This window comes from Osmerus eperlanus, chromosome 20 (genome assembly GCF_963692335.1).
Source record: "Osmerus eperlanus chromosome 20, fOsmEpe2.1, whole genome shotgun sequence".
In the NCBI taxonomy this organism is placed as follows: domain Eukaryota; kingdom Metazoa; phylum Chordata; class Actinopteri; order Osmeriformes; family Osmeridae; genus Osmerus; species Osmerus eperlanus.
The window spans coordinates 13,395,163-13,406,854 of NC_085037.1; the positions used below are offsets into that span (position 1 = coordinate 13,395,163).

The window sequence follows — 11,692 nt, forward strand, 5'->3', positions numbered from 1 at the left end:
CTATCAGACCAAACTTAACAATTATTTGGGGGTTCTTGTACCATGCAGTCTTTGTCCTTATCCCTATTCTATTCACTTATCTGGCACCTTTTATTTGGAATATGTGCCAGAAAGATTTTAACATGCAAAATGTGTAACAAAGTAATTACTGTTTGATCACTGGATATGCTGTGTTGCTTGACAGACTGCTTTAGAAGCAACACCCTCTTAAGTCAAGGCCCATGAAACTTCAAACCTACCTTCGTAATCTGATATTGTTTTCAACATGGGCTGCCATGTTGAATATAAGCAGCGAAAGCCAATGAAAAAAGCCACTGATCTTGTGCAGTTAAACCTTGGCGCTGATTTCATGTTGGAATGCGTCCATGCCCATTGATTCTCTACAAGATCTGTCCCGTTTTTACTAATCGCTCGATACAAACTCAATTAGTTTGACTGTTTATCCTGGAGCTGACAGTCATGTTGTGGAGACTTCAGGTGGATCCGCCCTGCCCTGCCTGGTCCACACACCCTCGTGTTAATCCTCAACCTGTCTGTGATGTTTTTATTTTCAGTTTGTTGTTACTGTGTCCTCCTGTTTTTACATCACCTCTTTATACCAGCACCTTAGATAGGCAGACCTGTACAGCATTGCTTCTCCTGAAAATATCAGACATTTTGATAACAATGTTATTTTTGCACTAAAATAAAATGGATTTTGGAGTTGTGAGTCTAGTGTGTGTCAGTAAGGCTGGGGCTGTGGGCTGGCAGGCGCGCCTGGTTGTTGAGACCGTGACGGCTCAGCACTTAGTCAGAACCCCCCGGACGCAAGCACACACATTACTAACTCGTACCAGTTGGGCCAGAGGCGTCATATAACCCAACCTGCCTGTAGCGTGTCTCAGCATGAGGGGGGCTGAGGGTGGAGTCAGTCCCTGATGGGGTATTTGGGTGTGAGGTGAGGACAGGTTTGTTTGTTTTTCCCTGAGTGCAGTAATTCAATTCTGTACCTTGTGGTCACACAGTTGGTCGTGGTACATTGTACTGGTGGAGGAAGTGTGATGCCAAAGTGGCGTAGAGAGGATCCTGTAGGTTGTACCGTACGCTTGCTTCTGCACAGTGGACTGTCTGGAACACGTTTTAACTAATCATGTGAAGTCATAATTTAGAACTAGTTAGCCATCATATGTTAGCTGTTTGTCGCCTGCAAAATGTAGCATTTGTTGTTTTTAAATCTATTTAGTCTTGGTCAGTCATAACCGGATAAGGACTGAATGCTCACCCAGTCACAGGGAACTGGTCACGGCTGTGTTGTAGGGTTGGAGTGGCCCAACACGAGCCCAGCATGTTAATTAAACCACACCATCTAGGCTACAGTTGTTTCATAAGATGGAATACAATAATATTTTCTTCATTGCTTTTGCTCATTACTCCTTGGTAGCCCATTACCAAGGTTACATTAATGGTAAATGTGTATATCAGGAGAGCTCATTTTCAATCAGGCATATCTCTGTCTGTCTCCCTCACACTCCACAGACCTGGGTCATGTCATGGGATTCAGTGTTTTCCCCCTCCTGTTGCTTGAGTTAAACCGTATAAAGGTTTTAGTATTTTCATTGCTTAAGGACCTTGTGGTCTTCATCCTGCTGACTGGTTCTGATCAGTGTCTTCATGGACACTTTCTCGTGTTGACAACACACTGGGGGGAACGACCCAAGTGCAGTAGTAGAATTAAACTGGTCAATGTAAACATGAGTTATTGACCGCCAAACTGAAAGAAGATCAGAATAGTAGATGTGACAGCCAGGCCTGTCCCAGTTGCCTTCGCCTACCACCAGGCTCTCACAGAAACATGCCCTGCGAGAGGAACCCTGTTTTCTTCAAGAGAACGATGAATGTACTGTCAAGCCAGCGTGTTTTTAAATCTCATCTGTAACAACTGTTCACATATTCAGCGATTTTAATGCATGTTGATTTAATTGACTTTGCTTTTCAAACCTTTTTAAAAGTATACCCCTGTTGTAAAGGTTTGATGTCTGTCCTGTTACACTCGGGCAGATCATGAAAATACATTTCAGAGAAACTGATATAGAAATACAATATCCATCCATCAAGCTTTCTGGTGTCCTATGAGAGATGTGTAGGCTACTGGCTTACAGAACAAGCTTTTATGTTGAAACAGGATATTCAATAGAACCTCAAAAGTGCAGAGGTCTATAATCTTTCTCATTTTCTTTATTATTATTATTCTAGCTCATGGTGCCGTTATATAGTAGTTGTATATGGTTGCAGTGTGATCTTGTTTGTCATTGATCTGTCTAGTTAGCTTTCACCTTCTAATGTTTCAATCTCATCTCTCTCCACGTCGCTCATCTTCCCATCAGAGTATTCACACAGCAAAGCTATCCTTATCATGAAGCCCCCTTCAACACAGTAAGGGTGTGATATTAACTATTGTACAGCTCTTTTCGGAAAATCTTGTGTTGATCGTTTCAGTTGGTCTGCAGGACCATCGGCTGTGCGTTTCAATTCGTAAAATGTTTTATCAAGATGTCTTCAGACCTGATTATTCAGCTTGTCAGATCTGAGCACCCATCACTGTCATGTCGAGATTGACTCCTTTTCCCCTGCGATTGCCCGTAGACACGGTATCCATAGCAATATACCGTTTATGAAAGAGGGTGGAGAACTGTCATTGAGCTTCACCAAAATAATCTGATGCCATATAGTTGAACTACATGCAGATATATGTGCAAGACTGACTGGTGTTTTGTATCTCTGGAGACATTTAGGTTTTCAGAATGACTTGGCTTTTTATATACCAACATGGAGAAACTACCTCAGAATGGTCTTGGGTGCTAGCATTGTAATATCCCTAATCTATGATGGTGACAAAGATCAATTATAGTGACCAAACACAAGCCAATACTGTGTTCAATTGTTTTTTTTATTTTTTATTTCACCTTTATAAAGCCAAGTTTATTAAATGTAGGTGAACTCAGTTTGATGAACCAAGGATGGTTGTAAAATTGTGGTTTGTAAAATTAAGGGGACCAAATTTTATAATTGGAGCTCAAGCCTCAATGTTGTTCTCCCTTTTTAAAATGTAGTTACGAAAAGCTCTCGGTGGGCATTAGGTTGGTATTTGCTTGTGTGATGAAATAAGCTGTAGTCATGACTGGATCATACAGATGAAAACATGTTCATTAAATGGCTACTTAGATTTGGGATGACACACTGTCACTTTCTGCAGTATGTGATTTGGTAGAACAATCGATTGTAGGTTGTGGGTGTTCAAGACGTGTATGGAATGTGATGTAGAGCAATAATTGTGTATGGGCTGTTATTTGTTTGGCCCTTTGGTGGGAGGACAGGTGAGAGGTAAGAATAATAACTTTCTGGTCAGTAAGACTATATGAAAGATCTTGTCCTGGGTGGCGAAATCACTTTCAGAACAGGTTTCCTTGGCCCAGATTTGAAATCAATAAGATATTTTATAGATGACCTTAAGGGGGAGGGTCCCCCTGTTCAAATGGATGATCACACCAGAGTTGAGATCATGGAAAAGGCCCCTTAACAGAACTCTACAGAACCCTTGCTTGCTTAGTGTCTGCGGTCGGCTGTAATGATCTTTAGCTTGTGATGTGTAAGTGTGTCTCTGAGGGATGTTTTCCAGTTTTGCAATAAAACCCGGATGCTTCTCCCGCCCGATGTTACCTGCTCCCACTCCCTGAAAGTCCAAACTGAAAACCGTTTTTATAACAACGATAGATGTATTTTTGCATGCTACATTTTACAAAGGGAATGAAAATTTGAAAATTACTCTGTAGCAATGTACTGTACATTGTGACACAATACTGATGTAGTGGCATATTTCAAGGCGTTGGAATGGTACAGAAAAGGTTGTATGGAAATTAAGTTTTAATTCTTGTTACGGTGATGAAAACATCCTGTGAGTTTTTATTGTAATTTGTGTGCGTGCCTTTTTAGGATGGCTTCCATCTCCCTTTGCCTCCACATTCTGATGAATTTCGCCACATGAAAGAATTTCACATTAATTATCATGCAACCTTGAGTGTAGCTGCATAGAATGAACAGTATTTGTGTTTTGCACTTTCAAAGCAGATTCAAAATTGCCCTTTTGAGGTTGGGCCAACAGAAAAATGATATAGTTGACGAGGTATTTTACGCTATCAGTAGGAATTTTAAGGAGTAATGTGACATTGAAGAGCTTTTCTAAAAAGGTAACAAATATATCTATATATTCATGAAGTACCTCATAAGCCTGATATATGCTGCATTGACTTTCTTTGTCATTTTGTTTTCTTTCATACTTCATATTGTCCAACTAAATTTTATTTTCCCCATTGGGAGGTTTGAATGTCACTCAAGGCTGTGCACGTCATGCAAAGAAATTCAACATGTAAGAGCTTGTAAATGTTTAATATCCCCTGTCAGATCATTTTAAAGGAGATGTGAAATACATTTTTTCATTAATGCAAAGGTTCAACTAAAATTGATCATCTCCATTGTATCAACATAACATTTGCTATCGAGAGAGGTGTTCATCCAGCCAATATTTTAGTTCAATGTCTGGAACAAACTCCATGTTTTTCAATGTAACTGTTGACTCAGGTGTTGCCGTAAAAGGGCTATATCTGCTGTTTGTCCTCCCTATCCCATTTTCCTACACCTTTGTCTTAAAATAGCCTTAGAACTACACCTGGGGTATATTCTTCTCGTATATTTATTCTAGTATATTTGGCCTTAATCTTACAAAATTATGCACTAGAAATCCACAACTTGCCAGAGCTTGATTCCCATTGAGTCACCTTGAGAAACCATGTCATGCGTTATTGCCATGTTACCTACCTCCTATGAATGTGGGAGTGTCCTGGAGATCTACGCATACATTTTATTTCCATTTTTGGGGGGGAGGGTGGATGACAATCATCCTCATTCGTAAGGTCATTATAATTAGCCCAAAATTGTTTTTAAAGTAAAAAATAATTTCCGGGACACTCCAGTTTCCTTGGTCAACTGCCATGTTTGTTGTTGTTTTTGTCGTAAACTGCGATGGAGGAACAGAGTGACCAAAGTCCCTCTTAGCAAGGTAGGCCTGCACAGTCCTGTGAACTCAAACCTCCCACGCGTTTGTCTTTTGATTTCAGTCTTTTTTGATCTTTACTCTTTTTTCCAACAACATGCCAAAACTGTCATTCCTGTCTGGAGGTCTTTCTGTTGCTTGTTTTGTTTGTTTGGATCCACTGCTAAGCTCATTGTTATTGTTCTTATTGTCATAAAGTGTAAGCTTTGATTTGTATTTTACATCAATTTTTTTGTTAACAATTATGATTACAAACAAGATATGCTGTAAACCCTTTTAGGAAATAATGTGAATATGTATCACTTAATATAGTTCACTTGTTGGCTTGACTGTAAATTGCATTAATTAATAAAAATGTTTCTCCAAATCTTTTTTTGTCTGTGGAGTTACATGTTTAAACATACTCATTATGCCTATGCATCTTTTCATAACTTGTTGAACAACAATTCCTCTTTCAAAGGAACGGCCTTGACTTTATTGTGCTGGTTCTCTTTCATTCCTGCTGCCTTACCTCAGGGTTCAGACTTACCTCAGGGCTCAAACTTACCTCAGGGCTCAGACTTACCTCAGGGTTCAGACTTACCTCAGGGCTCAGACAAAAATATCTTTTAACCTGAAGTTTTTCTGGTCCGAAGTATATCTGCATGGTCGAGGGCTCAGGTCAATCGAATTAGCGAGAAGAGTCCATTCATTGGACTGTGTAGGCAACTATAAACACAATCGTGACCATCTTTGTTAATACACATAGCAAGCATCTTATTCCATGACACAGCAGTGAACTGCGTAAAAACGATATCGTTCAACAACTGCTCGCGAAGGCCTAATATTCGTCTGCACTAGCAACAATCAATCACACAGTAGGCGGCGCTACTTGAACCTCATCAAAATGCTCCAGATGAGGCCTATTTTAAAGCATATTTTTGGCATTTCCATTTACCAAGGGTGTTTTCACATATCTTCCTTTTTAAACTCAGTTGAGTTTGATGACAGTTCAATTCAGTGTTTTACTCATGTTTTGTGTTTGAAACTGTTCAAACACAAAATTCCGTGTACAACTTCATGAATTCCTCACATAGGCTACTACCCTCTCCTCCGGTTGCGTGTCATCAGTTGTGTAGCACTTTGTTTTATCTCCATTAAACGAGTCGGTGGGTGTGACCAAGCCTACTTCAGGGCGTACTGAAGACGTTCATCAAATGCATATATTATTTTTACATTATTTTCTAACATTAAGAACACACAATTGAAGAAGTATTGAGCATGTAAGCCTAGGTCTATACATGACCGCTGGTTGATATATTGATAGAAAAAGCATGGATGAAACACAATTTTTACACCCCTCCAAAAAAGTAGCCTACAAGGAACTGCGTTTCGTCATGGGCTTTGGAAAGTAAATGGTGCTCACTGCTCCGTTTGCATGTAACAGGCGTCTCACGAAAGAGCGAGTCATTCTTTCCAATAGCTCATGCGTTTGAGGATCAGTTTCAACACCAGACTGTATTCGTCGCTGGGATTTGCTTCGTCAGGTAAACGTTTTTTTAATGTTCACTTAATATTTTATATTTACTGTGCGCAGTTTTACAACTTCTGCATGATCAGCCAGTTAATATGAATATATTTTTTTTTAAAGGATCGTTTGCTATACACTTGCATTAGCAATGTAGTTAGCCTATATCTTGTAGCCTAGTTCGAAAATGTCCTTTTATGCTACATAGCGGCAACTTTTGGGTTTTCAATAGATTATAATAAGAATTTATATTTAAAAAATACAATAAAATCATTGTGTAGCCTATCTCACCATTCTGATGTCTAAATTCGTTTATTTCCATTCTTAGATTAATTTAATTTAAGTCTAATCCCACTTAGTACTGCTAGTTTATGTACCCTTAGTATAGATAGTCCACATATTTAAATTTTAGGTATATGTTTATTGTATGCACCTTCCTGCCAAAGCAAATTCCTTGTCTGTGCAAACTTACATGGCGAATAAATCCCATTCTGAGTCTGATTCTGATTTGTTTTACAGTCACACCTTCTGGCTTGACACATTACCTTTGCCACATTTCATTTGAAACATGCGGCTTGCGCTAATGATGTAATGTAACTCTAAACTTGTTAGGAAACACATTGAAACATTCAACATATTCGTGTCGGCTGACAGGCAACATAACATGGAATATTATCCGTGGCCATGGTTACAGACAGAAATCAAACTAAACATTTACTCTGCAAACATGACTAACCGAAAAACCCCAAATCGTGAATGCGTTTATTTCCAGTGAAATATCTTATTGAATATTCTACTGTAATCTCGGAATTTGGAGAACAAGTCCTGCTTATAGGTTAACTCATTCTTCCACTGGTGACCATAAAATCATCCCTCTTCCAGCCTGGAGATGTTTCTCCAGAAGGGACTGAGTTTGACCAGCCTTGCCTGCCTGTCCCTGCTCCTCCTGGGCCCCGGCTGTCCTGTGGAGGGGGGAGGGGACGTTGGCTCCAAGCCAAGTGCCGACCCAGACCAGGAGTGGGGCTCTGGTACTTTGCTCCTCCAGGAACTGCTTCACAGCTTCCCAGCCGACAGCCCGTTTGTGTCGGAGACCCCGGGGAAGCCGGCCAACTGCTCCCAGCGCTTCTGGCTGCCCTCCTCCTCCCCAGTCTGCTGGGACAGCATCGCCGGCCCAGAGGAGTTTGAGCATTCCAGGCTACTGGTTCTCCAGAACCGTGCGTCTCTGCAAGCCGTGTCCCAGTCCAGCCGAGCCGAGGAGGGGGGGCTGTCGTACAACCAGCAGGTCCTGGAGGAGGTGCAGTGGATCAGGGCGGATCACTTGAGCATGGAGGAGACCATGGAGAGCATGCGGAAGGTGTTCCTAACCCAGGAGGAGAAGAGGGTGGAGGGGAAGGAGACTTTCACCTTCTCAAGGTTAGCCGGGGCTTCTGTAAGAAGAAGAATGTTACGTGTGTGTAGCAGACACTTAGCCAGAGCGACTGACAAGGGGGAATTGAACCTGCCATCTCTTGATTTTCAGGCAAACTCTAACCACTGAGCTAAACCCGTCTCCCAAAGTGTTATCATTTGTTTGTAGTTTGTTGTGCTAAAGCGATAACAGTAAATGGACAGTTGCAAGTTATTTGACCCTTGTTGATTCCACTGTTGTGTGAGGGGAGCTGTTGTACACCAGCAATGGAGGAATTCCTCACGCATGAGGTCATGATCTGACACCAGTAAGGACCTGTCACAGGTTCTCTCTAAAGCCTGGTCTCAGATCAGCTTCAGTGTTTACCCTCAGCAGTCAGGTTATGATTCCAGCAGGAAAAACTGGTTTCAGGTAAGTTCCACAGGCTTAGCATCGACCCAGCAACGCACCCAGTGTCCACTGTTGTCTAGACAACGCCTGACTAACTTTATATTGTAGCCTGAAGTTATCAGCACATCTGGCTCAAGTCTAGTCCTGGCACCAGACTTGTCCAAGAAATTGCTTGCAACACAACAGGCTGTCTTTCTTGGGCCAGACAGTTTACTCAAAATATTTAGGGCAAGGCTACATTCTCATGAAATTACGTAATCGGTCCCCCCCCCCCCCCCCCCCTCCCCCCAAAAAAAAGAAAAGCGAGTCTGAAATAACATGTTAGATTTAGAATTTACGATCACAAGACATTCTAATGATTATTTGTTGTTGTCCTTTTCAGTATAAAGGAGCATATTGCAAACACCAGGGACTCCCTGAGCAGTAAGGAGCATGTGGCCGTGGTTCTGGAGGGGCAGTTCTCCAGCCTGGAGAAGTCTTTACACGTCATGCAACACCGACTTGACAGACTAACGGCTCAGTAAAAACGTTATAGTCGGCTGCCTGTTTGATCTCGAGTTGCACAATGAGTGGTATCATCCTAGTATTTACAACATTGATATTCTTGTGTACTGTATTGCGTAATAAAGTATAATCTAATATTTAACAATGCATGCCCTCTCAGGATTAGAAGGACTGTACTGCACTATAGACATTTAGTCATGTTAGCAGACGCTCTTATCCAGAGCGACTTACAGTAAGTACAAGGACAATCCCCCGAGGTAAGTAGGGTGAAGTGCCTTGCCCAAGGACAAAATGTAATTTTGCCTAGCGGGGAATTGAACCAGCAACCTTCTGATTACTAGCCCGATTCCCTAACTGCTCAGCCACCTGACTCCTACTGCACTATAGGCACACTTATAGTATCTGTATGTCTGTAAAGGGTCAGATCGTGTTCTTGTCTTTATGCCTTCACTCTGCATGTATGATACTGTGTCAGGGAGGGTTGCTCATGAACATGTGGAAATAAACTCTATTTTTATAATCCCAGTGCATAATGTTGCTTGATGACTGAAAGAATAGACAAGGTTGTTTTAAGACTCTTAGAAGTTTTTTTCGTGTGCAAATGCTGGTTATCTCTCTGTTGAGTCTTTGCTGTAACGTTTACTGACACAAATTACATCTACACAATGAGTTTATTTTTAAATCAAAATATACAAAAGAAAATATACAAGATCACAGGTCTCTTTAGGCAGACATAGCTTGACAATTCACACTTGTAAAAAAGTATTCCCAGCTGTTGACTTCAGTGCATATAGTTTGTTTCTCAGGACAGCACACATTGAACAGTTGCAGTACCCTGTTCTGTACTTCACCTGGAAAAAGCAGCTATTGTGTTAATAGCTTTGTTGTTTGAATGAAGACTCCAAACTGTAAAAAATTAAGTTAAAACCTGAATATTTTCCTCCATTAGAGACGCTATCACCAAGCACTCAAGAGAATAACTACCGAGAGATGACCCAGTTATCACATGCTATGGTTGTGTAAAAAAAACAAAAAAAAACACAATGTTTGATATGTACACAAGGCTGCTGAACCTATACCGTAACAGTGGTCAGACACAATGCAGAATCTGTTCTTTCAAGTTTAGACACACTGGAGAAATTCATGGTGATATTGTGAACTAAAAAGGAACACCCACGAGGATTTGTTTCCATAAAAAACATACTCATTTGAATTATTTTCACTTTATCATCGTAGATAGAAAAAGAACTGATCTGAACTTGAGCTCCATAGCATAAGGATAAAAGGATGTTTTGTAGGCATCAGCACCATATCTTCGACACACTACATTCATCTTCTGGTAAGGAAAGTTAAGCAGATAACTTAGCTATATCCTGACAATCCGAGATAGCGTGTTTTCTTCTTGAGTGTGTGTGTGGTGATGATTATCTCTGGCCACTGATTGTAAGTTAAATGTCCAGTTTTGGGGGGTTTCTGGGCAGCAAAAATAAATATAAACAGTTTTGACCAAAAAAGCAAAGGAAGACTAAGTTTTCACGTTGATCTTCAAATGCTGCATCAAAGATGCAAAGATCCTGTAGAAGGCCTACTCTTAAGACTCAAATGTTGACTGGACTTTCTCACGCAACCTTAAAAGTTCACTACTTTTATATCCACACAGTGCACTCCATACATTAATGACCGCTGTAGGCATGGGCTAAAACTAGCTTCCATCATATTAAACCAGCTGACGTCTTCACAAGTGCACTGTTACGGCAGGAATCAGGAGAATCAGGACATCGGCTCATTTCAGATGTCCTCTTCCTCCTGCAGTTCCTCCAGACTCTTCAGGTATTCCCTTGCCAAGATCTTCTTAGGAAGGATATCTGTTAAAGAAACAACCACCAATAAATTAATGTTTCATACGGTACTGGGCTACAACGGATTATACCCAGGTTACAACATACAGAAGTTCCTTACTGAGAAAGAAAGGCCTGGGCCAACAGCGGTCTGTGAAAAAGCACTTGAATTTGACTAGAAAGGACCTCACCTGTCAGAAACTGGAAGGTCTCGGTTTCCTCAGCAGTATGGGCCAGATCACTATAGGAAAGCGTGTTCGTGTCTTTCCCAGCTCCGTTTTTAAACGAGGACAAAGCCAAATGCTCCACGAACAGTTCCTACAGGCGAGATGAAGTAATCACGTTTATTAGTTGGTGGTACAGTTTATTGGGAGTTTGTAGTTGATTGCAACGTACATTTCTACTTAATTTAGCCAACAGGTAGGCTAATCAGTCACAAATCGTTAGCATATTGCTGATTATCACAAAATTCGTTGCTGAATAATAGGGATTAGCTAGCTGGCTAGCTAGCTTGCAGTTCACACTTTCAACTTACTGTTGCTTTAGTAGTTAGAAAAAGAGCCTCCTGGTTTATCATTGATACGTCCGGAGAACTTTTCATTATCAGCTTTACTCGTGCCATTGGGAGTGAAATTATCTTGCTATTCGTTGCATCGTTAACTTTGTCATCCACGTTGTCCCGAGACATTTTGACATGAGATTGTGTCCCACAATGATTGAGTTGACAACACCGAATCTAAACCGGCGGCGGGTAGCGGAAGTTCAACTATACTTTTGGAGCAGTGACGTGACAAGGCTTTGTTTTTTAATCTTTTAGAAACTAGCCACCACATTTGTTGATTATTTACATACTTTACTTTTTGGGTCCATAACATGGTCGTTTAATATTTTGACTATTTAGATTGGTTGTGTATTGCTAACACTAGTTTATTTACTGTTTCCAAAAGACATTTCACGAT

At 40.8% G+C, this 11,692-nt stretch overlaps 2 protein-coding genes across 3 annotated transcripts; one reads left to right on the forward strand and one right to left on the reverse strand.

Annotated features, from left to right (window-relative positions):
• Positions 1-6,206: 6,206 nt before the first annotated feature.
• On the forward strand, positions 6,207-9,428 carry si:ch211-57n23.1 (uncharacterized). 2 transcript variants are annotated; one of them, XR_009927969.1, is made up of 4 exons: positions 6,207-6,612; positions 7,476-8,006; positions 8,774-9,094; positions 9,295-9,428. XR_009927969.1 is itself a non-coding variant. In XM_062445803.1 (3 exons), the coding sequence occupies exons 2-3, from the start codon at positions 7,483-7,485 to the stop codon at positions 8,913-8,915; spliced, it is 666 nt and encodes a 221-aa protein (XP_062301787.1). In that variant the 5' UTR covers positions 6,207-6,612; positions 7,476-7,482; the 3' UTR covers positions 8,916-9,428. The 2 variants fall into 2 exon arrangements, 1 of the variants encoding a protein (XP_062301787.1); XM_062445803.1 differs by having other exon boundaries at positions 8,774-9,428.
• Positions 9,429-9,537: 109 nt separating this feature from the next.
• Positions 9,538-11,557, reverse strand: chrac1 (chromatin accessibility complex subunit 1). Its single transcript, XM_062445804.1, has 3 exons — positions 11,269-11,557; positions 10,925-11,051; positions 9,538-10,760 (listed from the first exon to the last, which is right to left on the reverse strand). Exons 1-3 carry the CDS (start codon positions 11,419-11,421, stop codon positions 10,684-10,686), a joined length of 357 nt encoding a protein of 118 aa, XP_062301788.1. The 5' UTR covers positions 11,422-11,557; the 3' UTR covers positions 9,538-10,683.
• Between the last annotated feature and the right edge of the window lie 135 nt (positions 11,558-11,692).

Excerpts from the sequence above, each read along its gene's own strand:
- si:ch211-57n23.1 (XM_062445803.1), top strand. The coding sequence starts at position 7,483 with ATGTTTCTCCAGAAGGGACTGAGTTTGACCAGCCTTGCCTGCCTGTCC. Across the intron at positions 8,007-8,773 it reads GAGACTTTCACCTTCTCAAG|TATAAAGGAGCATATTGCAA; the intron begins GTTAGCCGGGGC and ends TGTCCTTTTCAG.
- chrac1 (XM_062445804.1), bottom strand. The coding sequence starts at position 11,421 with ATGTCTCGGGACAACGTGGATGACAAAGTTAACGATGCAACGAATAGC. Across the intron at positions 11,052-11,268 it reads TTCTAACTACTAAAGCAACA|GAACTGTTCGTGGAGCATTT; the intron begins GTAAGTTGAAAG and ends TCTCGCCTGTAG. Across the intron at positions 10,761-10,924 it reads GACCTTCCAGTTTCTGACAG|ATATCCTTCCTAAGAAGATC; the intron begins GTGAGGTCCTTT and ends TTTCTTTAACAG.